Genomic DNA, 26,465 nt, shown 5'->3' on the forward strand with positions numbered 1-26,465 from the left:
TCATATTTTTTCTGTCTAATTTTTTCTTCCTGGTCAATTTTGCTCATAATTTTCCTTAGCTTTGGGAAGTTTCCCCTTTTGAAGCATCAAGCATATATATGTTACTTGTTGGGACTAATCTTTGTTTACCCACATTGAATGTAATCAGGTCATGATCACTGATCCCTAGGCAATCACCCACTTCCAGTCCAGTGATTATCCATCATGAGGTCCAAAATAATTACCTCATTTGAGGGGCAATATCTTTTGCTTTAGCAAACTGTGATAATTTTTAGACAATCTAACAATGATTTACCCCTGGCTACATGAAATGTCCAGCATATGTCTTTCAAATTGAAATCACCCATAACAACACAATTTTTCTTTCCAGACATTACAGACAGGTGCTTATGGAGTAACTCCTCTTGTTCTTTAATTTGATTTGATGGTCTATAATAGACCCACACCAGTGTCTTCTCCTGGACTTGGTAAGTTAGCACATGGAGCCATGTACCAATATTCTGACCCATACAGCAGTATCGGCAGAAGCATTCTCACAGATATGCTGATTTTTTATTAAAATGTGTTTGGCCCTGCATCTCATGTCGAGTTGCAATATGAGGAAAGCCAATGAATGAAAGATATTGACTGCAGAACTGAGCTGGATGAGGGGGGATATTGAGAGTCTCAGGACTGCAGAAAATAAATGACAATGTAATAAGAAAATGACTAGGGCAAGAAATAACGCTGTTACATAAGATTCAAGAAAACATGACTGATTTTTTGGATATGGGCCAAGAATGGATCAGAAATCACATGTGGTGATGCATACCAGAGTAGCAAGCAACTAGAAATAGAGGAAGCCCGAGGCTGCATTGGCTAATCATGGCGAAGAACATAGAATAAAAAGATTTAAAGATGATGGAAGCCAAGAATCTGATACAAGACAGAAGGTGGTGGGAAGACTTCATCCAGACCCATCATTGCTGCTCAGCTGATGGGCAGGAAACAAAGGAGAAGACACTGAACCATATGCATGTAAGATCCTGCAGTTCCAAGTTATCAATCACTCTAAAACAGGTAATGGTGTCTTTCATACAGAACGTCACCCCCCTGCCAACACACACACCTCTTTTGCCCGCAGAGATATTAATGTTGCAGTCATAAGGATCATCCCACCAATTTTCAGTAAAGCCAATTCTATAAAATTTCTTCTCAGCAGGGAGAACCTCCAGCTAGTCCTACCTCTCACCCAGATTCCCAGCATTTGGTACAAAGCAACTAATTTCTCCCCCGCCACCTTCCTGCTTTTTCACATCCTTTGCCACATTGGTTCAATTTGTTTGTGACATGCTGACTTGCGTATGTACTGCATTTGCCTTCTTAGCACCCTCCCCTGTCATTGCTAATTTAACATGGGCCTAGCTGCTCCCGCTCGTCTCCAGAGAAGATTAGCCCCCCTATCTGGGAGATGCAGGCTGTCCCATTCAGAGAGCCCTCCTCTCCCATGGAAATGTGGCCCCATATTCAACAAACACCAAACCCTCAGGTTCAGATCTGTTGCATAGCCAATGATTCACTTCCAGTATTTTCCACCTTTTCTCGCTCATAGGACCAGAAGGACCCTTTGCGTAGGATTCTAGCACATGGTTCTACTGGAGCACCAGCTGGCCATTAAGGCCAGCTTACTGTTTCAATGTGGACTTTGGGACAGTGAACAAAATTTTGGGTCATTTGAACTCTGGGTTCCAGAGGTACCGCGTCCCCCAAAGAAAACTTTTTGTAAAGGAGAGGGATTCTACCAACTTTTTTTGTGCTGACCTAGGGGTCATACCATGTCTCTGAGCCTGACCACAATGGTAACAGTCATTTGATGCTTATTCTAGTTAGTGTACAGCAACAGCTATCTCTTGGGAGGAGCAAAACAGAGCACAGTGTTCACCAGGGAATTTAGCTCTCGCGATTGGTGTGTGTCTAACACTCATTTGCCAAACGGTTTACATGGCATATGTGAAGACAGAGGGTCAAAGGGACTTACTAGCCAGAAAAGATAAACAAGAAATCTGGGGGTTCAAGGCAACAAGCTACAGCCACTGAACCCAAGTGAAAGCCAGGCCCTGGGAATTTGAGTTTGGCCCTCAGGAGAAATAGACTTGTGTTGCTAAAATCTGCCTCTGTCAAAGGGTTCTTTTTTCCCAATTTTGGGGGAATGGAATTGAAGCTGAGCAGAAAGGCAGCAGGCCCTGAAATAGCTTTAGGAAAAATGGGGATAAACTGGAGAGAGGCCAGAGGAGAGCAGCACAAATGAAAGGTTTAGAAACTCTGGCCTCTGAGGAAAGGTTAAAAAAAACCTGGGTAGGTTTGGTCTTGAGGAAGGAAGACTGCGGAGGGGACCTGCTCACAGTCTTCCAATAGGTTATGGGCTGCTATAGAGGGTGTGGGAATCAATAGTTATCCTTGGCCCCTGAAGGTAGGACAAGAACTAATTGGCTCAATCTGCAGCATGGGAGATTTGGCTTAGTATCAAGCTGTCCTTCAGCGGCTCAAGAGCACGAATGCCAACCTCAGGGCACACTATCACAGACAGGGCCCAAAGCCCAGCTGAGTTCTATACTTAGATTTCACCAGCCAGATCTTAAATGTAAACTCTTCAGGCCCCAGTAGCCTAACCATGGAGTCACAGACAGCCTCCTTGGACACTTGTCTTTCTTGCCACCTAGGTAAGCTTCCTTTAGTGATAGATGGTCCCTTAAACCCAAAATCACAACAATATTCACATTACTCCCAGTCCCATAGGACCGGTCATGTACCCCAGGTCAATTTCACGGTAGAGCGTACACCAAAGACAATACTTGTAGCCAATCCAGTAATAAACTAGTGAAAGATTTATTAACTAAGGAAAAGAAATGGGAGTTATTTATATAGGGAAATGAAGTTATTTATAAAGCAGTTAAATGTATACACACAAACGAGTCAGTCTTTAGTTTCAAAAGGTAATTAGAGTTTCTATTGTAATCAAACTTTACACATTTTTTAGGGCTATCCCAGGCTGTATAGCTGGGGATCTCGTGCTTTTTCTTAGAAATCTTGCCCTCGCAAAGTCAAGCAACACAGAGATAACTTAGTTCTTCTTGTTGTGTGTCTGTGTGTGTATGTGGGGGGGTATTCCTCTTTCTTTGCAACCCCTCGACAGGAGGAATAGGTCTGCATATCCCCAACTCATGGCAGGAGTGGGGGTGGGGGGGCAGGAAGAGTGATGAACAGAGTCTTTTGTTCTGTGATGCTCGCTGATGGGTCATCTGCTGTTGATGTACCTTCATGAAACTAGTACTTTACAATAGTTGATGTCTGGTAATTTGCCTGGCGCCGGAGAAAATGACATTCCTTCTGTAGGAAGCAAGGATTTTACACTAGCTAATGCTGAGGTTTAGGAAGGACAGGAGTGGAACAGAGTTAGGTCTGGCCTACACTACAAAATTACTTTGGGATAACTTATGTCGCTCAGGGGTGTTATACCGAGCTAAGCACCGATGTAGACAGCACTATGCCAATGGGGAACCTCTCCCGCTGACATCACTGTCGCCTCTCGCGGAGGTGGAGTTATTAAGCCAACGGGCAGGCTCTCTGCCATTAGCTTAGAGCATCTTCTCTGGAAGCACTACAGCGGGACAGCTGGAAATTTGTTGTGTAGCCATGTGCCCTTAGACCTTATCTATGCTTACAAGTTGGGTCGTCCCAGTTACATCTCTTAGGGGTGCGAAAAATCCACTTTCTTGAGCAATGTGGTTACACTGACCCAAGGCCTTGTGTAGGCAGCACCTTGCAGTTATGCATTTGATTGTTCCTTCCTAAGGCCAGGTCTATGCTACAGACTGACAGCGCTCAATGTAACGCACACCTGTAAAAATCCATACCCCTGAGCGACTTGACCTAATCCCCGGTGTAGACATGCTCTGTTGGCAGGAGAGCATCTCCCGTCACCAAAGCTACCGCCTCTCACAGAGGTGGATTAACCACAGGGACAGTAGTAGCTCTCCCATCAGCAGCGTAGATTCTTCACCGGTGCAGCTACACTCTGTAGCATTTCAAGTGTAGACAAGCCCCAAGTGAATCGCTTTGTACTGTGTCAGACCCTAGTCTTGCATATTTCTGGTCCCTTCTGGGCAGAGACCCAGAGCATCCCAACTAAAATCCCATGTCTCCTCCCCACTGCTTTTCTTTGGGCCAAACAAAGACAAAGTCTGCAGTGGAAGGCATGTGGATTACATCAGCCTAAAATAAAAAATAATAATTAAGGTTTGTCCACAGATGCTGACTTTTATTTTTCCCCATTGGTGCTCCACCCTGAGGCCCCACCCCCACTCTGCTCCTTCCCCAAGGTCCTGCTCTTGCTCTGCCTCTTTCTGCCCCCCCACTCTATCCCCTCCCCTGAAGCCCCCCACCGGCCTGCTGCTCTCCACCCTCTCCCAAGTGCCTCCTGCCAGCCACGAAACAGCTGATTGGTGGCGCAGCTGGAACAGCTGGGCTGGTGGGTGTGGAACACCCACTATTTTTCCCCATGGGTGCTCGACCCCGGAGCACCCACGGAGTCCGCACCTATGGGTTTGTTTACACTAGGATTTTAGGGGGAGACTGGGGTTTCTAGGCATTGCATTTCCAGGCAGGGAAAAAGCCGTGACTCTGCAAAAGGTTTAGGGGTCATGATGGACAAGCAACTCAGCCTGAGCTCCCAGTTCGACGCTGGGGCAAAAGGGTCTAGTGTGATGCTGCAACACAGGATCAGGGAGATAATTTTACCTCTATCTGTGGCACTGGGCAGACCAGTACGGAGGGCCTGTCTATTCGGCGCGCTAAATCGGCACCATTGCAATCGATGACCAGGCATCGATTTAGCGGGTCTGGTGAAGATGCGATGAGTCAATGGGAGAGCGTCTCCTGCCGCAGACACGGCATTAGGTCGATGTAAGCTATGTCACTCCGGGGGGTGATTTTTTTCACCCCCGAGTGATGCAACTTACATCGACTCAGACCAGGCCTGAGATAGCAAATACAGTTCTGGTGTTTGCACGTTAAACAGGATGTTGAAAAACTGGAAACAGTGCATTAAAGAACCGCAAACCTGATCTGAAGTCTGGACAAAATGCATTCCAGTGAGAGACTTGAAGTTCAATCTGTTTTAGCGGTTCTCAAAGTGGGTCGGGACCTCAAAGTGAGTCTCAACCCTGTTTTAATGTGGTCGCCAGGTCTGGCCTTAGACTTGCTGGTACCCCTGGCTGAAGCCAAAGCCTGAGGGCTTCAGCCCTGGGTGGCAGGGTTTGGGCTCCCGCCCCACGCCCAGGGCGGTGGGGCTCAGGTGGACTCCGGCTTCGGTCCCCCCTCCTGGGGTCATGTAGTAATTTTTGTTGTCAGAAGGGAGTCACGGAGCAATGAAGTTTGAGGACCCCTTTATCAAATGGAAGACTGAGAGGTGACATGATTGTGATGTATAAGTACCGTGTTCTGAAGGGATCTTAAATCTAGCTGGGAAAGGAATAACAAGAACAACTGGCTGGAAGCTACAGCCAGAGAGATTTAATTAAGAAATAAAGCACAAACTTGCAACAGTGAGAAATTTAATCAGTGGAGCAAGCTGTCTTCAGATCACGGCTGGACACTATTCTGAAAGATACACCTTAGACAAATACAAGTGACTGGGCTCAATAAAGAGGTAAAACTGGGTGAAACTCTTTGGACTCTGTTATAGATCCAACTAGATGATCTAATGGTCCCTTCTGGCTTTGAGAGCTATTAATATTGTAGAAATGTGCTAATGGAAACATAACTTACAAGTGGGCCATGAACGTAAGATAGCCAATCCAGAAATATAAGCAAGTCAGTAGTAAAATGACTAATGAAGTAATTGATGAAAAGCATGCGCTCTCATGTTTGCAGAACGGGGGAATTAGTTAAAGGAACTAGGGCAGAGAGGAGGAGGGGTATATAAATAGATATGCTTGAAGGAATTTGATTTTTTTAAATAATTTTGCTGGATAATATTTATTTTAAATCATTTTTTATTATTTTTTAACCAATGTCAATGTTCCCAGTTGTGCAAAATTATGGGGTTTTAAGCTTTATTTTACATTAATTTATTTAAATTGTCACTGTTGTTGGAAATTATAGGGGGCGGCGTGAGACAATGGGTGGGGCCAGACAATAATTCTTTAATTAATGCATCCGATGAAGTGGTTTTAGCCCACGAAAGCTTATGCCCAAATAAATTTGTTAGTCTCTAAGGTGCTGACAGGTTTCAGAGTAGCAGCCTTGTTAGTCTGTATTCACAAAAAGAAAAAGGAAACCTCTCCAACGCATCATCAAGGATCTACAACCTATCTTGAAGGACGACCCATCACTCTCACAGATCTTGGGAGACAGGCCAGTCCTTGCTTACAGACAGCCCCCCAACCTGAAGCAAATACTCACCAGCAACCACACACCACACAACAGAACCACTAACCCAGGAACCTATCCTTGCAAGAAAGCCAACTCTGTCCACATATCTGTTCAGGGGACACCATCATAGGGCCTAATCACATCCGCCACACTATCAGAGGCTCGTTCACCTGCGCATCTACCAATGTGATATATGCCATCATGTGCCAGCAATGCCCCTCTGCCATGGACATTGGTCAAACTGGACAGTCTCTACATAAAAGAATAAATGGACACAAATCAGACGTCAAGAATTATAACATTAAAAAACTAGTCGTAGAACACTTCAATCTCTCCGGTCACTCGATTACAGACCTAAGAGTGGCTATCCTTCAACAAAAAAACTTCAAAACAGACTCCAACGAGAGACTGCTGAATTGGAATTAATTTGCAAACTGAATACAATTAACTTAGGCTTGAATAGAGACTGGGAATGGATGAGTGATTACACAGAGTAAAACTATTTCCCCATGTTATTTCTCCCCCCCACCCCACCCCCCACTGTTCCTGAGATGTTCTTGTTAACTGCTGGAAATGGCCTACCTTGCTTGTCACCATGAAAGGTTTTCCTCCTTCCCCCCCCCCGCACTGCTGGTGATGGCTCATCTTAAGTGATCACTCTCCTTACAATGTGTATGATGAAACCCATTGTTTCATGTTCTCTGTGTGTGTATATAAATCTCCCCACTGTATTTTCCACCAAATGCATCCGATGAAGTGAGCTGTAGCTCACAAAAAGCTTATGCTCAAATAAATGTGTTAGTCTTTAAGGTGCCACAAGTACTCATTTTCTTTTTAAGGTGCTACAAGTACTCCTCGTTTTTTTGTTTTTTGCTGTTACAGGCTAACACGGCTTCCACTCTGAAATCTTTAATGACAGTAGATGTTGAGATTTTAATGGTTAAAGCTTTATAACCGTTACACGCACATTCTCAACATCACGTGTCAAAATATACCATGTAAATCTCCTTAAATCAAACTCTAAGAAGTTCTCAAGGGGCAGTTTTCTTACTTTGCCTAGTTCTAAATTTCAGTTAACAGCTATGGAACTATTTTTTGTTGGTTTGTGCACGTGTGCCATGATATCGATGTTTACCAACATTTACTGATAAAAATCTAACCCTTCCAAGCCCTCCCATATGTATATTACAAAGGGAAAACCGAATGACTTATTACTGCAAATCTAAACCAGTATCAAATATTATAGGACTGCACTAATCATTTAGGCACATCGATTCTTTGAACACCTGTGTAACACAGATGAATGTTAACCATTTATTCCTTGACTGTGTTTGACTAAAGCAAATCTTCAAGTAAAGGCATCCAGTCTTAATCTGAGAACATGATGTAATCGAGAACCGCTTCCCTTGGTAGTTTGTCCCAAAGGTTGATCACCCTCACTGTTAAAAAAAAAATTGTGCCTTGTTACTAATTACAATTTGTCTGGCTTTAATCTCCAACTATTGGTTCTTGTTAAGACTCATCCAACCTTCTCACCCCATTTCCCTAGTTCACAGCTCTTCTTATCAATCCAGCATCCACCCAGCACATCTGCTCCCAGCTCCCCCAGAGAGCAGCAAAAGAGCAACAGTTGACAACGGGTAGAAAAACATAGTGAATCCATGAGAGACACCAGGATCCAGCCAGAGGAGCAAATGCCCTGAGAGCAGGAAGCTCAGGTTAATATGAGCCAGAGGACAGTAAACCCCTGGTCTCCCCTAAACTGCCAAAACCTACCTCATTTGGAGCCTTCTTATATGATCACATTATTTACAAAAGTTTTAACATCATCCTAATGAAAGGAGAAAACCCAAATTCCCTTCTGCAATCTGAGCTGGGTATGAAACAGCACAGAAGCAGATTTACCAAGAGATAGAACCAGGGATTGAAGCTCGGAAGTATCAGGCTGTGTTTGGGATTTATACAAATCCCCCCTCCAGGTCTGAGACATTTCCATCTCCAGCCCTCAAGAGTCTGACTTAGCATGAAAGACGTCAAAGACGTGTGCAGGGGAATTGGATTTTTTTTTTAATAAACTATGGCCAGTCCTAGTATGGAACTGATAGAATTTCTCTTTTGTGTGGAGTCTCCAATGTCAGTTCCACTTGAAACATTGTCCATGCTTAAGATATTTAAGAGGTCTTTTCCCTGTATGGATTTGCTGATGCCCCATACGTGCTGACCCCAACTGAAGCTTCTTCCACATTCAAGGTTTTTCTCCTGTGTGGATTCTCTGATGTCGAATATGGGTGGAGCTCTGATTGAAACTTTTCCCACAGTCAAGGCATTTATAGGGTCTCTCTCCTGTATGGATTCTCTGATGTTTAATAAGGGCTGAGTTGTCACTAAAACTTTTCCCACAGTCTAGGCACTTATAAGGTCTCTCTCCTGTGTGAGTTCTTTGATGTGAAATAAGATCTGAGCTCCAACTGAATCTTTTCCCACACTCGAGGCATTTATAGGGTTTCTCTCCTGTATGTGTTCGCTGATGTGAAATAAGGTATGAGCTCTGACTGAAACTTTTCCCACACTCTGGGCATTTATAGGGTTTGTCTCCAGAATGGGTTCTCTTGTGTCGAGTCAGGTGTGAGCTCCGATTGAATCTTCTCCCACAATCGAGGCATTTATAGGGTCTCTCTCCTGTGTGCAGTCGCTGGTGAGTAATAAGGGCTGAACTGTCACTAAACCCCTTCCCACAATCCAGGCATTTGTAAGGTTTCTCTCCTGTATGGTGCATCTGATGTCTAACAAGCTGCATGTTCCAATCAAAACTTTCCCCACAGTCCAGGCATTTATAGGGTCTTTCTCCCGTGTGGGTTCTTTGATGAGAAATAAGATCTGAGCTTTGAATGAAGCTTTTCCCGCATTCCAGGCATTTATAGGGCTTCTCCCCTGTGTGGGTTCTCTCGTGCCTAATAAGATGGCAACTTTGATTGAAACCTTTCCCACAATTAAGGCACTTATAGGGTTTCTCTCCTGTGTGGATCCTCTGATGGGAAATAAGGTTTGAGCTCTGATTGAAACCTTTCCCACAGACTAGGCACTTGTAGGGTTTCTCTCCTGTGTGGATCCTCTGATGGGAAATAAGATGTGAACTTCGACTGAAGCTTTTCCCACACTCGGTGCACGTGTTTTTTCTCTCTTCTGTGGGGATTCTCTGCTGGGCTGTGGTTTCCTTGAGATCCTTGCAATCTCCACCATGATTTATGGGTTCACACATTTTCTTCCCTAGGCCATATCCCAGCAGCCTCTCCGACTTACGTTGATTTCCACAGGCTTTTCCTTGTACACGATTCTCATAAAAATCCCCCTCAGATCTTCCCAATACCGTTCCTTGTAGATCCACATCCTCACCATCTTCCCACTGTGGATTCTCATTCACCATCCCAGCACCCCCTGGAATATAGAGAGAGAATCCAGAAGGAGTCATCCCCCGTGCTGGGGAGAAAGGAATGAAAGGGGAACAGCAGAGAGGGGAAAAACAACACAACTGCTGGGGAGACTGAGAAAGGGAATATTTACTAACCCTTCTGTAATTTTTCCTTCTCTGAAGTGTGTCCCTGGTGCTCCATGATCCATTAGAACTGGGATATTCCTCCTCATTTTCCAAGCATGGAGGCTCCTCTTTCTTTTAAACCCTCTCTCTCACTCTAATTTCACAGTGTACTGCACCCCGTATAACAACAGCACCACAGGGTGAAGCTCAGTTTCAAAATAAAGTTTTCAAAATATTTTTTTTTTTAAATACAGCCTCCATTTGGAAGAAATAAACTAGCTTGAAACAGACAACACAGAGCACCGGGGACCCAAAATAGAGAAATTTCATTCTGCCTCCAGATCCTTTCAAAAGATCCAGGGGGAAGTAAAGTCTGGGGGTGGGGAGCTCGTCTCAGATCTCAGTCAGCATGAGTGGGTAGCATCTGCCCCATGGATGGAGTTTGTCCCAGGAAGGGAGGGGAAGAGACATGAATGAATACAGACAAAACAATACAATGCTTCTGCCACCTCAATGGGACGGAGATGAATTAACATCTGCCTTGTGTTTCTAACTCCTCAATCCCATGGCTGGAGGAGTGGAGATCAAAGTGTGTCTTAAATGAGTTGTGTGGACTATGGGGTCATTCCCCTGAAATCAAAGGGTCTGTTTGCACAGCTGCTGAGAGGTGTATTTCTCAGCTTGGTAGATGGACAAGCTCTAGTGTCTAACAATAGCAGTATGGCCATGGCAGCATGGGCTGTGGCTCGGATTACTCACCTGAGTACAATCCTGCCCTGCCCCTGGGCTAGCGCTAGCCTCTATCTGTGCTGCTATTTTTAGGCATTAGTTTTTGGAAAACTATTACATGTAAATGTATCTGAGCTGGGAATCACACCTCCCAGCTGCTGTGTAGATGTAACCTAAGTGACCAAGGAAGAACCTGAGCAGAAGCCCAGCTGAAAACATCACAGCTGCTCCCCGCCCGCCCCTCCGCAGCCCGTCCCCAAGCTTCCAATAATCAAGGGGACAGGACTCACTTACCCAGTGAGGTCACCGTCTCGTAATTCTCCTGCATGACGTCCCTGCAGAGGGCTCTCTGAGCGGGGTCCAGCAGAGCCCCCTGCCACTGGGTGACATACACAGCCACCTCCTCGAAGGTCACCAGCTCCTGAAACAAGAGTCCACCACTCAGCACCTGATGCCCCAGCCACAAACCCGCTAGTCCCAGGGGAGGAGGGCCGATAAAATGAAAGGTCTAGTGGAGACAGAGGAGCAGAATCCTACCTCCACCTTGCTCGGAGCAGCCAGGAGGCTTGAGGGTGGGGAGAGAGAGAGAGATCCTTGTACCTCCCTGCCGCTGGAGGGGCCTTCCCATTTATCACATACCTACTAGCTAGAGGCTGGCACAGAAGATGGAGCCCTTCTGCAGGGTCCAGAGACAGGAATCCCAACACCCTCCCCATTCCCAGCAGCTAGGAGTGAGGGGGGACAGCCTCTCCCCTGGATCTTCACCGCTGGGTGCCCCCTTCATATTCCACAGCATCTGCTGCCTGGTGGGTTCAGACTCCAACAGTGGGAGTCCTCTCAATTTTCCCATCCCTGTCCAGGGGGGTTTGTTTCCAGTTCCAGAAATGGGAGAATTTCCACCCCGCTCCCAATAGCCATCTTCTGAACATACTTAGGTGACTAGCCCAAGCCGCTACCAAGGCCGTATATTTAGGGACTAACTCTAGCAAAACTAGTGCATGTACATCTACCCGGGCTGGGAATCTCACCTCCCAGTGGCTGTGTGGATGTAACCTAAGTGACCAGGGTAGAACCTGAGCAAAAACGAAACTGGGCACACAAGAGCCCCAGGGATGCCACAGACTGAACATGTCAGAGCAGGTTTGTCCCTCCATGTCAACACCTCCCTGGCCCTGTGTATTTCCTGCTCCAGACCTTCTAACAGAAACCCACCAGCAGCCCCCTGAAAATCCCCTCTCTGAACAGGTTTTCCATCCCCCAGGAGGATGTGTTGCAGTCACTGGGATAGGGCAGTCCTACCCCAGTGGGGAGCTCCATTTTTTGGAAAGTGGATGAAAGTTCATACAAAGTTACAATCACCTCTAAGAACAAATGTTGCTAGGAAAAGGTACACAAAGGAAACAGTCTGGGTGAGCCCAAACAGAAAGGTCCAAATAATCATTGGAGGAGTGGACCTGAAACCCAGGTGAGTGCCCTGCCCCAGGGCTAGAGTCATTCTCATTCACTCTCACCCAACTTATGTGTAATTATTTATACATGGTGGAACAGCTTCAACAGGAGAGACAGAGAGATGTACCAAGGAAAACACCATAGTCTTATATGCCAAACTCCAGGAGAGGGTTCACAGCTGCATATTCTCTACTAGATTCAAGAGGCCTTTAGAACCTGGTATTTTCTCTTTGCAATCCAATCAATGACCCCAGGACACTATTTTGCCTCCAAAACTAAGGAAATCTAATATAATTCAAAAATTAGATCGTAAACTTTGATGAATTTCGAGGAGCTTTTATATGACTATTTGACAATGGAGAGAAAATTAAGAAAATGGGAGAGGATTCACGTTTTAGCTAATTAGAAGGGAGAAGGCAAAAAAAATTAATAGTTGGTATTTAGCTAAACAAGTAAGCAACATATATGCAAAATACTAATCCATAAATAGAGAAACTGAACACATTTTGAGGGGATTTTGTATCAAAATCTGGCAAGTGAGAAAAAAGAAAAAGAATTAAGAGCAATATCTTATTAATGGAGAGAAAAGGGGCTCAACTTCGTGCAAAGGTTCTCAAACTTTTTTTTGCTGACCCCCCCCTTTCAAAATATTTCAGACTGGGATGACCCCCGCTCAGAAAAAGTGATAGCAAATTGCTGTGGAGCACTAAATGAAGCATGTAATCAATAGCCCTGCAGTCAAAGGCACTGAAACTTTGCAAAAAGGGAAAAGTCGGGTGACCATATTTCCAGATCCCCAAATAGAGGACACTGCTGGTGGGAGGGGGAACTGTAGGGGGGTACAGCAATACCGTACCAGGCCACCTGTACTTCTGTGCTGCTGCTGGCCCTGGTGCTGCCTCCAGAGCTGGGTGGCTGGCCAGCAATCGCCACTCTCCGGCTGCCCAGCTCGGAAGGTAACGCTTCCCTCAGCAGCAGCACAGAAGTAAGGGTGGCAACACCATACCATCTCGTGACCCTCCCCCCTCACACACATACAACAGCCTTAGGACCCCTTTTGGGGTCAGGACCCCCAGTTTCAGAAATGATGACGTAGTGGTTATCGTATTGCTAGACTTATACACAGGCTTGGCAGAATTTGATTGTTTTTAAATCATCTCAGTGACAATATCAGTGTTTCTTTTTAAGGATTTATTTTCAATTTTTATCGATTTAAATGTTCACAGTTGCAGGAAACAGTGAGGCGGCTCACACAATAATTATTCAATGACTGCAGACACTGAGATTCAAAAAGCTGAAAGCTTTATAAATGTTAAACGCACATTGGCATCATCACATGTCCGAACATACCAAGTAAATCTCCTAAATTCAAATTCTAAGAAGTTCTCAAGCACCAGTTTTCTTACTTTGCCTAGCTGCACGTTTCAACTATTTCCCGTAGAAATATGTTTTCGTCCAATTTTTGTGTGCAAGGAGAAATTGACGTTAACCGACATTTACTGATTTAAAATCTCATCCTTCCAAGCCTACGTATGTATAAGAGAAACAAAAACTGAGCAAAAATAAAAGGAGTACTTGTGGCACCTTACAGACTAACAAATTTATTTGAGCATAAGATTTCCTGAGCTACAACTCACTTCATCGGACGCATTCAGTGGAAAATATGCTTATGCTCAAATAAATTTGTTAGTCTCTAAGGTGCCACAAGTCCTCCTTTTCTTTTTGAGAATACAGATTAACACGGCTGCTACTCTGAAAAACTGAGCAGATATATTAACCCCCCCCCCCCACACACACACACACACCACCAAGAGCAGGTTACTCAGGCTGCCTGGCACACGTGCATTGGGAGACAGTGTGAGCGGGTCACACTCGGGGCTGTTCAGGAGAACAGGATCCTGCCCCCTTTCAGAGCAGGTGTCTCTGACGGAGCAAACAGGGCCCCAGCAGCCGTTCAGGGCTGGGGAGATTCACCCATCGCTGGGGCACCAAGGGGCCTGTCTCAGGGGAGGGAGGGGCTCCGAGTTTTGTAACGGGGTTACAATAATCCCCCCCCCCGACTCCATTTCAGTCTCATTTCTCTCCCCTCCCCGCCCTGACAACCCAGCCCCAGGGACACAACAGGGAACTGCCCTGGGGCCCGCCCATGCTTCCCCCCCCGGCCGCTCTCCCCCCTGCCCGAACCCCCGCCGCTGGCCCCCGGAGCAGATCCTGGGCAGAGTCCGGGCAGCGACTCGCCGCTGGGGCCGCAGCTCCGGTCCCTCCGCCAGGCGCTGCCCAGCCAGGGAGCCGCTTCCCGGGGCGGCGGGATCTGGGGCTGCGGGGCCGCTTGCGCAGAGTCACTGTCCTGCCCGGCCCCGGCCCTTTCCCCGGGTCCCCCCATCACCTGCGGGCTCCGGCTCGGGGGCTGGTGCGGGCAGAGCCCGGGGCGGGGCGGGGGGTTCGTGCCGGTCTCTCCCCGCACAGACCCCGCCGGGGAGCAGCAGCGGCTCGGCCCGGCCCCGGCTCACAATGGAGGATCTGACCCAGGAAGATAAACAGGCAGAGCGAGCGCAGCCCGCCCCCTCCCAGCACGAACCAGGGCCCGGTGGGGGCAGCAGCTAAGGACCCCCCTCCCCGCCCCACACCCCGCTCAGCCTGGGGGCCCCGGCCCGAAATCCCTCCTCTCTGCCCTATAGAGACCGGCCCGGCGAATCCCACCCACCGCCCAGTCACTGAGAAACCGGCCCCCTGCAGCTCCGGGCAGGCTCCCTGGGAGGCCAGGACCCGCCACTCCCGCGGATTTGGGGACCCTCGGCAGCAATCCCCGGTCCCCATAGAAATCCCCCTTCTCCCCCTCCCAGGGATCCGGCGGGCTCCTCCTTTCCAACCCCCACTGACAGGCTGCAGGGCAAGAACCGCCCCGAGTGCTGGGCCAGGCTGCCCCAGGGGCAGGGGGCTGCCGAGCAATGGGTTTGTCTAGGACCCAGAAAGGGAGCTGAGGACGGAAGGGAATTGTACCCCCTACAGTAACTCTTTGTTGCTGGGTGAATTCCAGGTTCCCTGCAATGATCCTGTCCACCCATCTAGCTACTGGGCAATATGGACACCGGTTTATCAGGGGTTTACACACATACAATAGCCCTGAAGTTGAACTCTGGGTAACCCCTTCTAAAGTTCAGAAGAGCCCCGACTCTGACCTATGCTTCAGCAGAGAGTTTAGCTGCCACTCAGGAAGAAGGGGAGTGTAATAGAATTAGGCCCCGTCTACACTTAAAAGTTAGGTCGACCCAGCTACCTCCCTCAGGGCAGGGTGTGAAAAATCCAGCCCCTGAGCAATGTAATTCAACCAAGCTAAGGCCCCATGTTGGCCATACCTTGCCAGTTATTCCCCGGTTTGTAGCTGTGCGTTTGACTTTTCTTTCCTAAGGCCAGGTCTACTCTACAAACTGACAGGGGTACAACTACGTCACTCGGAAAATCCACCCTCTGGAGCGACACAGGTATATTGACCTAACCCCCCAGTGAAGACAATACTATGTTGGCAGGAGAGTTTAGACCCTGAGCATGTGGGAAGACCCACTGGCCAGACACCTGGGAAAGAATTCTCTGTACTGACTCAGAGCCCTCCCCATCCAGTGTCCCATCACCGGCCATTGGGGATATTTGCTTCTATAATTCTGTGACTTTTAAAATAGAGAATAAAATGCTTTTTGGACAAGGAGAGGGAATTAAGGGGCAAAGGAGTGGGAGGAAATGGGGAGAGGGGTTTGGGGCTGCAGAGAGGGCAGGGGGGAAATGGGAAGGGGTGGTAGGGGAAGGGACAGGGGTTGGGGGGCTGAGGACACAGGGGGATGGGGTTGAGGGAAGTGGGAGGAGAGAGATGGGGCACTGGGAAGTTGCAAGAGAGGGCACCTCTCAGCCCCACATAATCTTCTTCCATGTGTGTGCTGAGATCCAGGTGTCCTTGCCCCTCCAGGGCATGTTCGAGCCCCCTCTCTGCCCTGCATGTGATCCAGCATCCAGGGAAGGCCCAACCCACTGGAGGAGGAGCTGGGAGCAGGCATGCTGGAAGCCTCGTTTTTCAACATCCTTCTTAATACGCAGCCACCAGAACTGCATTTACGATCCCAGTCCTCATGAGTGGTGGGTGAATCACGAGTTTGGGGAGGCTAGCCCCCGTCCCGGATCACCCCTTCTGCCTGAGGCCCTTCTCCTCCCATCCCCTTTCCCCTGCTGAAGCCCAGAAGTCCCCCCACCCCCAGCTGCAGAGTGCTGGTCAGCCTCAGCCACCCCAAGTTCCAGCCCCAGCAGGCTTCCTGGAAGTGGAGCAGCCTGCCTGGGTTAGGGCCAACTAGCAGCAGGGGGGCGGGGAGTGGCTCGGGGCTGTTTGGGGAGGTACAGCCTTCCCCAGCCCTATTATATGCACCGCCCATGCCAGTCCTGGTCTCCCCAATGCTCCCCAGTCACCAACCCAGAGCTGAATCAATCAGGGTGCAGGGGCAATGTTTTAAATAAAGGGGTGAAACAGCCCTGCTGCGGGATGGAGTCCCAGTGCCTGTGCGGAGTGCTACTCCAGCTTCACTTACTAGTGAAGCCCTCCAGTAAGTTAGTAGCCACTTCATATGGGGAGAAGACAGTGTTCTAGAGTTTCAGAGTAGCAGCCGTGTTAGTCTGTATTCGCAAAAAGAAAAGGAGTACTTGTGGCACCTTAGAGACTAACAAATTTATTAGAGCATAAGCTTTCGTGAGCTACAGCTCACTTCATCGGAGCAGAGTGAAAGTCTTATAGAGATCCAGGGAATACATGCTTCATATGCTGATCCTAATATCTGTACATCTGTATATCTGTACATGTATATCTGTAATATACAGTTTGACCAGCCAGTGAGGACCAGTCTGTTACCAACCCACGGGCTGGAATGCTGCTGGCTGTGGAGATCCCCAGACTGTCAAGGGGGTCAAAAGTGCCTTGAAAGGGCTGAGAAGCTGCCGTTCTTCCCAAGCTGTGAAGGGTCCACGTGACTTGAGTCCAGAGCGCCAATGTGCAGGAGGTCAGATTAGATGATCATGATGGTTCCTTCTGACCTTAAAGTTTATGAACCAATGAGACACACACAGCACATACGATGGCCACACTACAATGACCGAGAAATCATCTCTGCGAGAAGATCAGAGGGGACTGTGTTTTGATGTGCGTGCTCAAAAACAGGAAGGTCGATATCATGTGGGAACCTTATCTTTGAATATCTGTAACAGCAATAAAATGGGGACGTCTGTATACAGAACGCCTGTAGATTTACTGCCCAACTGCTTTTCTTTAAATGATATTCACAGTATTCCAAATCCTATCTACAATGGGTTGTCCCATTTATAATAATTTCTGTGTGCATAAAATGTCTATTTGCCCAGGTCACTCTGGGAGACTCTCTCTTCAAAGCCAACTGGGCAATATTACCAGCTACTTAACAGGGTTTTACATACATACAACAGCCCTGAAGTTTAACTCTGAGTCCAGCCTTATGGAAAGAGCTCCAGCCTGGGTTTCACCAGAGAGTGAAGCTGAGGTGCGGGGAGAATGGGAGCGTAATAGAGTTATATATAACATTGTGTGAGTGACACCAGATTCATTATGCTAGTGGGGCCATTTACCTTTCTAGATTGGTTTTTATTCCACTTTGTGTGGCCCTGGCTGGCAATGAAGTCGTCACAAACCAGGTAATACAAACTCTTGCTCAGAGATGCACTGTATGTTTGTACAAACGATTCAAGAGTACATCCACACTGCCAGGCCTGGCTCAGCTGATGGGGGCTGACAGGGCTCAGTTGTGGGGCTATAAAATTGCAGTGCAGACATTCGGGCTTAGGCTGAAGCCCCAGGGGAGAGAGTCTCAGATCTCAGGCTCCAATCCAAGACCAAATGTCTACACAGTTCATTTTAGCCCCGAAGCCCAGCCCTGAGTAAGCTAACCCAGTAACCCAGGCTCTGACTCAATGTCGCAGGGTTTTTTTATCTCAGTGTAGACGTAACCCAAGCTGCATCCCCAGCTGGTGTAAATTGGCCATAGCTCCATTGGAACCTGTGGGGCCAGATCCCCAGCTGGTGAGAATCAGAGGGGAGGATCTAATCCATGGGACTTGCAACACACACACATTTTGCAGGCAGTGCCCAGTTGGGAGGGGGATGTGAAAATTCACTAACACAGCCCCGCAAGAGGTGCGGATGAATCAGCCAGGCTGAGCTGATCATTCACACTAAATTCCCCAGCCAGCTGCTCAGGGGGCTAGGACAGTTTAACCAGAGTGAGGGGGCATGGATCTCAGTGACTTGGGCTCTGGGTGGAACTCGTTCTGCAGGTTTCTATAGTTAAAGGGCATAGAGGAGGCATTGCTGGGTCCTGCTTGATGAGGTGGTGAAAAGTGAGCGTGCAGGGAAGGGGCTCATTAGCTGTTGTCTCCAGGGAGCTGGTGCTCAGATGGAGGGTGGCGTAACTTTATAAACAGCCACCATCACAATTTGCTACCAGTCACAGTTATTGACATCTACTAGGTATTCTTTTCTGCTGCTCCGTGATAATGTGCTGCCCTGCCCGATGTATCAAAATGTGATGGATGGGGGTTGCCTGTCACAATTTCCACAATGTGCTACCATGGAGAAAGCTCTGTTGGCAATTTGGACACAAAGAAAGAAAGGGAGCGTTGTCATTTGGAAAAGTACTTCTAAACTGTTAAAATGCAAGGCTATCCAAACCATAATGACAGTATTGTTTTTTTCTTTATTAGTCTCATTGCCAGGGGATGCTGTGAAGGCCAAAACTATAAATGGGTTCAAAAAGGAATGAGATCAGTTCCTGGAGGATAGATCCATCAATGGCTATTAGCCATGAAGAGCCCACAGAGTTGGCAGCTCCGGGATGTGAAGTTTCTGGTGCTCAGGGTTGGGGAAATAATGCCTCAAAGAAGATTCCCAGACAGCCACCGAGTCTGTTAAAGGCTATTTTTACTCGTGACTCAAGACAAAGGACTCTGGGAGTTTGAAAAACTATATTTGACTTTATTCTTTCCAAGCCAGAAATAAAAGATAAAATCTCCTCCTCACACCCAGAGCTCAGCTCAGCACGGAGCATTTCAGCCCCAGCCCAACATGGTGCTGCTCCCGGCTCCCATGGGCATCAGCAATGGAGCAACATTGTACAGTGGCCAGAAAAATGCAGAGGATCCATTAGAGATGCCGGGATTCAGTCACAGAAGGAAACGCTGTGAGAGCAGAAAAGTCAGGGACCTCCGTTAATGGGAGCCAGAGAACGGTGCGGCATCTCCAATCCTGGCTGAGGCTTTTATCCCCCAGGGACATCCTTGGCGTGCGTGGGGAGAGTGTGGCAGAGAGAGTCTCCATCGTCCCAATAAAAGGACGCTGTGGAGGGGGTTGCGGTGACCATCTTGGTTCACAGATTCCTCGTGTCTCTCCAGTCGCAGTGATGGATGTCAGCTGGCTTCAGGGCTGGCCAGGCCTGTTGATTTCCCTAATTTCCTTCCTATCTCTGCTCCGTCTTGTCCTCCCAGGAATCACTGATGCATCCAATCACTCCACAAACAGTGTCATTTGTAGCCCTTTAGGATTCAGGGATGGCTTCACCCAGTGATCACAGGCTATTTCCTGTCTCTCTCTGGCTCCTGTGCAGCAAGTTAACAATTCTCAGCCTCAGCTGTCTGGCTCTCGAGAGAAAACCCTGCAGTTTCCCAGCTCTTTATCTACCACTCTCTCCCTCTCCCGACTGTATCTCCCGTCACTGCAGGGATCAGGCAGGAACTTCCTTCCCCATTTCAGTCTCCGCCTCTCGGCCTGCGACTCTCACACTGTCCCCATTGGTATTTATGCTGATGGTGATGTATAATAATTATTATTCAAACAACACTAAGACTACATGGCAAAGGGTCGTAAAATGGTACCAATAGAATAAGACAGTGTTCTAGCAAGTGGTCATTTGTCTTATGGCGTCCCCAATAAACCTGCACTACATTCTGTAAAACAAAAGTAAGATCCTACTAGGTGACCAAATGGCCTTCAGCAAATAGAGAACAATCCACAATACAGGGTGGACTATAAGACACTCTCAGGTTCATAATAATCGACATCCTAAAGCTTGTTTCAGATGATTCAAAATCAGGACTTACCCATTTTCTCCTCTGAACACTCTACACCTGCCCTGTTTGGAGCCTTCTTACCCAGTCATGTTAGTTACAAAAGTTTTAACATCATCCTAATGAAAGGAGAAAACCAAAATTACTGTCCGCAAATAATCGGAGGTTGGTAGGAAAGATACCAGAAGCTGCTTCACCAGTACGTGTACATTGGGATTTAAGCTCAGAACGATCACACAACGTTGGGGATTCATTTGAATTTCCTCTCCAGATCTGTGATACTTAAATCTCCAGCCCTCATGAGTATGACTTAGCATGAATGAAATCAAAGACATGTGTAGGGGAATTGGATTTTTTTTTTTAAGTAAACTATGGCCAACCCTAGGGATGGAATTGATAGAATTTCTCTCCTGTGTGGAGACTCCAATGTCAATTACACTTGAAACATATTCCAAGTTAAAGATATTTAAGAGAATTCTATTTCCTGTATGCGCAAAAAGAAAAGGAGTACTTGTGGCACCTTAGAGACTAATACATTTATTTGAGCATAAGCTTTCGTGAGTTACAGCTCACTTCATCGGAGTACTCCTTTTCTTTTTGCAAATACAGACTAACATGGCTGCTACTCTGATTCCCTGTATGTATTTCCTGATGCCTGATACAAGCTGACCCCAGCTGAAGCATCTCCAACGTTCAAGATTTCTCTCCTGTGTGGATTCTTTGATGTCGAACATGGGTTGATCTCCGACTGAAACTTTTCCCACAGTCGAGGCATTTATAGGGCTTCTCTCCTGTATGGATTTTGTGATGTTTAATACGGGCAGAGTTATCAATAAACCTTTTCCCACAGTCCAGGCACTTATATGGTCTCTCTCCTGTGTGAGTTCTTTGATGTGAAATCAGATTGGAACTCCAGCTGAATTTTTTCCCACACTCAAGGCATTTATAGGGTTTCTCTCCTGTGTGAGTTCTCTGATGTGAAATGAGGTACGCACTCTGATTGAAGCTTTTCCCACAGTCTGGACACTTATAGGGTTTATCTCCCGTGTGGGTTCTCTTGTGCCTAGTAAGGTGCGCGCTCCGATTGAATCTTCTCCCACAGTCGAGGCATTTAAAGGGTTTCTCTCCTGTGTGGACTCTCTGATGAATAATAAGGGCAGAACTGTCACTAAATGCTTTCCCACAATCCAGGCATTTGTAGGGTTTCTCTCCCGTGTGGTGCTTCTGATGTCTAACAAGCTGCATGTTCCAATCAAAACTTTCCCCACAGTGCAAACATTTATAGGGTTTTTCTCCCGTGTGGCTACTCTGATGTGAAATAAGATCTGAGCTCAGGACAAAGCTTTTCCCACAGTCCAGGCATTTATACGGTTTCTCACCCGTGTGGGTTCTCTCGTGCCTAATAAGATGTGAGCTCTGAATGAAACCTTTCCCACAGTCAAGACATTTATAAGGTTGCTCGCCCGTGTGGGTTCTCTCATGCCTAATAAGATGCGAACCCTGATTGAAACCTTTCCCACAGTCAAGACATTTATAGGGTTTCTCCCCTGTGTGGATCCTCTGATGTGAAATAAGATTTGCGGTCTGATTGAAACCTTTCGCACAGACAAGGCACTTATACGGTTTCTCTCCAGTGTGGATCCTCTGATGGGAAATAAGATGTGACCTCCGAATAAAGCTTTTCCCACACTCGGTGCATGTGTTTTTTCTCTCTTCTGGAGGGATTCTCGGCTGGGCTGTGGTTTCTTTGAGGTCCTCGCAATCTCCACCATGATTTATGGGTTCACACCTTTTCTTCCCTGGGTCGTATCCCAGCAGCCTCTCTGACCTGCTCTGGTTTTTGCAGGTTTTTCCTGGTTTATGATTCTGGTAAAAATTCCCCTTGGATCTTCCCAATACCATTCCCTGCAGACCCATGTCCTCACCACCTTCCCGCTGTGGATTCTCCTTCTCATTCTCACTCACCATCCCAGCACCCCCTGGAATACAGAGAGAGAATCCAAACAGGAGTCATCCCCCATGCCGGGGAGAAAGGAACGAAAGGAGAACAGCAACACAACCACCACTGGGGAGACTGAGAAAGGGAACACTTACTAACCCATCTGTAATTTTTCCTTCTGTGAAGTGGGTCTCTGGTGCACCAGGATCCATTAGAACTGGGATACTTCTCCTTATCTTCCAAGCATGGAATCTCCTCTGTTTTTTAAGCCCTCCCTCTCACTGTAGTTTCACAGTTTACTGCACCAGGTACCACAGTGGTGCCACAGGGTGAAGCCAGAAACAGAGGTTTTAAAAATAAATTTAAAAAAAGAATAAAGCCTCCATGCTTGGAAGAAATAACCTAGCTCTAACAGACAACACAGAGTACCAGGGACCCACAATGGAGAAATTGGATTCTGCCTCCAGATCCCTTCCAAACACCCTGGGAGTCATAAAGTCCGGGGGCAGGGAGCTCCTGCCAGATCTCAGTCAGTGTGGGTGGTTGACATCTACCCCAAGAATGGAGGTAGTCCCAGGAGGGGAGGGGAAGAGACATGAATGAATATAGACGGGAGAAGACGATGCTTCTGCCACCTCAAAGGATGCAGGATGGAGATGAATTAGGTCTCCCTTGTGTTTCCGACTCTCCTATCCCATGTCTGGGGGAATGGAGATCAAAGTCTGTCTTAAACGGGCTGTGGGGACTATGGGGTCATTCTCCTGAAATGGAAGGGTCTGTCTGCACAGCTGCTGGGGGGTGTCATTCCCAGCTTGGTAGATGGACAAACATGAGCGCTGAATAACAGCAGTGTGGCCATGGGCTGTGGTTCAGACTAGTCACCTGAGTACAATCCCGCTCTACCTCTGGGAATGTAATCAGGAGGCTAGCCCAGCTGCTATCTGCGTGGCTATTTTTAGCCACTAGCCCTAGCAGAACTAGTGCATGTAAATCTACCTGAGCTGGGAATCCCACCTCCCAGATGCCGTGTAGACATAACCTAAGTGTCCAGGGAAGAGCTTGAGTTCGAGCCAAACTGGTCACATCACAGACCCCCGCAGCTTCCAGTAATCAACACAACAGTACTCCCTTACCCAGCGAGTTCACCATCTCATAGTTCTCCTGCATGACGTCCCTGTAGAGGGCTCTCGGACCGGGGTCCAGCAGAGCCCCTGCCCCTGGGTGAAATACACAGCCACCTCCTCGAAGGTCACCGGCTCCTGAAACAACAAGCACCAGAGATATAGAATCCCACCCCCACCCTGCTCAGAGCAGCCAGGAGGCTCCATGCGTGGAGAAAGAGAGAGCTCCTTGTCCCTCCCAGCCGATGGAGGAGGGCAGGGGCCTTCCCATTTATCACACACCTGCTAGCCAGAGGCTGATACAGGAGATGGAGCCCCTCAGCAGAGTCCAGGGACAGGAATCCTAACCCCCTCCCCATTCCCAGAAGCTGGGGGTCAGGGGACGGGGCACCTCCCCGGGACCTCACCCCTGGGTGCCTCTTTTGTATTTCAGAGCAACCTCTGTCTAGTGGGTTCAGGCTCCAGCACTGAAAGTCCAATCAATTTTCCCAGCCCTGTTGGTTTCTTTCCCGTTCCAGAAATGGGGAAATTTTTATTCCATCCCCCAAAAGTTCCTGTTCTGAACATTATGCCACAAACTGAAGACATCCCAGCAGGCTTGTCCCATCCTGTCACCACCTCCCTGGCCCTGTGTATTTCCTGCTCCAGCCCTTCTAACACAAACCCACCAGCAGCACCCCTGAAAATCCCCTCTCTGAACGGGGTTCCCATCCCCCAGCAGGATGTGTTGTAGTCACTGGGATCAGGCAGTCCTACCCCAGTGGGGAACCCCATTTTCAGACAGAGAGTGAAAATTCATATACAGTTACAACCACAGATAACAATAAATGTTGCTAGGAAAAGGTACGCAAAGGAGACAGGCTGGGTCAGCCCAAACAGAAAGATCTAAATAGACATTGGAAGAGTGGTCCTGAAACCTGGGTCTCCTAAAACCCAGGTGAGCGCCCTGCCCCAGGGCTGGAGTCAGTCTCACTCCTTCTTACCCAACATATGTGTAACCATTTATACACGGTGGAACAGCTTCAGCGGGAGAGACTGAGACGTACCTTGGAAAACCCCAAAGCCTTTTGCACCAAACTCCAGGAGAGGGTTCACAGTGAAAAGTGACCAAGCAGAGATAGCCACCTATGTCCCTTTGAGGGGCAGGGGCATATGACCCACCCCTCTCCTCAGCATTTCCCATTGGCTAGCTCAGGCAGCTCCCTGGTCAGCATGCTGTGTTTTGTGGATCCCATTTTTAGGTGCTTAGCTCTGCCCAGGGAGAATATAGGGAGCCTAACTCAGGGTTGTGGATTCCACTAGGAGGCAGGGTATCTAAACAAAAGGTGCTGCTCTGCTGATCTTGTAATGCCTAAATCCCTTGGTACATCTAGCCCTCGGCGATTTCCCCATCAGTATCTGGGTGACACTGGTCCCTTAGCTGAGGGAGGCTCATTAAATATGGGGGAAACAACTTGATTCGCAGATATCAGGGGAAAGTTTATCATTGGGGAGTTTAATCTCCCACCCACCCAATCCCCATGTGGTGTTATGGATTTTTAAGGCCAGAAGTGGAAGAGACCATTGAATTTAGAAAATCTAGTCTGACCTCCTGTATGATACAATCCAGCTCAATTCATCTGGTTACTCCTGCACTGAGCCCTGTCACTTGTGTTGGATTAAAACACATGTACCAAAGCATCCAGTGCTGAATTTAAGAGATGGAAAATCCACCGCTTCCCTTGTTAGTTTTTTCAGTAGTTAATCACCCTAATTTTCCATTTGTATTTCTCTGGCTTTCATTTTCAGCTAATCTTTCTCCTTACGCTTTTCTCTGCTAGAATTCAAGAGGCCTTTAGAGTACCTGATAATTTCTTCTTGTAATCAAATCAATGACTCAGGGCAATATTTCTCCTCCCAAATTGAGGAAATCTTATATAATTCAAAAATTAGAGTGCAAACATCAGTGAATTTTGAGGAGATTTTATATCCCTATTTCATAACTGAGAGAGAAAATATGGAAATGATTCACATGTAAGTTAATTAGAAAGGAGAAGTCAATTAATTTTCTTAATCGTGGGTATTTAGAGAAATAAATTAGCAGATAATATATTAATCTATAAATAAGAGAAATTGAACAAAATTTGAGAGGATTTTATATCAAAATCTGGCAAGTGGAAAAAAGAGAAAAAATCTGAAAAGTTATAGCGCAATATTTGATTAATGGAGAGTAAAGGGACTAGATTAGTAGTGATTGTATTGCTATATTTATATATAGGCCTGGCAGAATTTCTTTTTTTCTCTCTTTAATTATGTCAACGGATAATATCAATGTCCATTTTTAAGGGTTTCCTTTTTATTTTTATTGATTTAAATTTTCACCGTTGCAGGAAATTACAGGGTGGGTCAGGTAATAATTATTTCATGGCTATAGATATTGGGATTAAAAAGTTAAAGGTTTATAACCATTGAAACACACACACTGTCAGCATCACATGTCAAAACATACCAAGCAACTCTCCTTAAATCAAACTTTAAAGAAGTTCTCAAGCAGCATTTTCCCGACTCTGCCTTTCTGGTCATTTTGATTATTATCCATGGAAATACTTTTCCATCTGTTTGTGTGTATAGGGTGAAAGTGACGTTTACCCTAAAAAGATCTAATTCGTCCAAGCCTATTTATACAGAACAGAAATGAAATCTGAGCAGACTGATCTCACTGTAACCCCCCCCACACACACACAGACTACACCAAGAGCAGGTTACTCAGGCTGCCTGGCACACGTGCATTGGGAGACAGTGTGAGCGGGTCACACTCGGGGCTGTTCAGGAGAACAGGATCCTGCCCCCTTTCAGAGCAGGTGTCTCTGACGGAGCAAACAGGGCCCCAGCAGCCGTTCAGGGCTGGGGAGATTCACCCATCGCTGGGGCACCAAGGGGCCTGTCTCAGGGGAGGGAGGGGCTCCGAGTTTTGTAACGGGGTTACAATAATCCCCCCCCCCCCGACTCCATTTCAGTCTCATTTCTCTCCCCTCCCCGCCCTGACAACCCAGCCCCAGGGACACAACAGGGAACTGCCCTGGGGCCCGCCCATGCTTCCCCCCCCGGCCGCTCTCCCCCCTGCCCGAACCCCCGCCGCTGGCCCCCGGAGCAGATCCTGGGCAGAGTCCGGGCAGCGACT

The 26,465-nt window shown here is 47.4% G+C and overlaps 2 protein-coding genes and 1 pseudogene across 11 annotated transcripts in view; 1 reads left to right on the forward strand and 2 right to left on the reverse strand.

The window, feature by feature from the left end:
• The window catches only part of LOC119843367 (zinc finger protein 664-like), a 1,158,238-nt gene that overhangs the window by 1,079,788 nt on the left and 51,985 nt on the right, over window positions 1–26,465 (forward strand). The window lies entirely within an intron of this gene.
• LOC119843348 (zinc finger and SCAN domain-containing protein 2-like) lies at window positions 7,263–26,303 on the reverse strand. Of its 7 annotated transcripts, XM_043496966.1 has the most exons (4): window positions 14,511–15,044; window positions 13,531–13,650; window positions 10,970–11,096; window positions 7,264–9,846 (listed from the first exon to the last, which is right to left on the reverse strand). In XM_043496966.1, exons 3-4 carry the CDS (start codon window positions 11,001–11,003, stop codon window positions 8,657–8,659), a joined length of 1,224 nt encoding a protein of 407 aa, XP_043352901.1. In that variant the 5' UTR covers window positions 11,004–11,096; window positions 13,531–13,650; window positions 14,511–15,044; the 3' UTR covers window positions 7,264–8,656. The 7 variants fall into 7 exon arrangements, with proteins under 7 accessions (XP_043352904.1, XP_043352901.1, XP_043352899.1 ...); XM_043496964.1 differs by lacking the exons at window positions 10,970–11,096; window positions 13,531–13,650; window positions 14,511–15,044 and adding exons at window positions 9,977–10,122; window positions 23,318–26,303; XM_038372586.2 differs by lacking the exon at window positions 13,531–13,650 and having other exon boundaries at window positions 14,511–15,043.
• The window catches only part of LOC119842653, a 1,040,433-nt pseudogene continuing 1,034,724 nt past the window's right edge, over window positions 20,757–26,465 (reverse strand).

The sequence above is a fragment of the Dermochelys coriacea genome, chromosome 14 (assembly GCF_009764565.3).
Source record: "Dermochelys coriacea isolate rDerCor1 chromosome 14, rDerCor1.pri.v4, whole genome shotgun sequence".
Taxonomy (NCBI): Eukaryota; Metazoa; Chordata; order Testudines; family Dermochelyidae; genus Dermochelys; species Dermochelys coriacea.

Excerpts from the sequence above, each read along its gene's own strand:
- LOC119843348 (XM_043496964.1), bottom strand. The coding sequence starts at position 10,022 with ATGGAGCACCAGGGACACACTTCAGAGAAGGAAAAATTACAGAAGG. Across the intron at positions 9,847-9,976 it reads GAAGGAAAAATTACAGAAGG|GGGGTGCTGGGATGGTGAAT; the intron begins GTTAGTAAATAT and ends TCTATATTCCAG.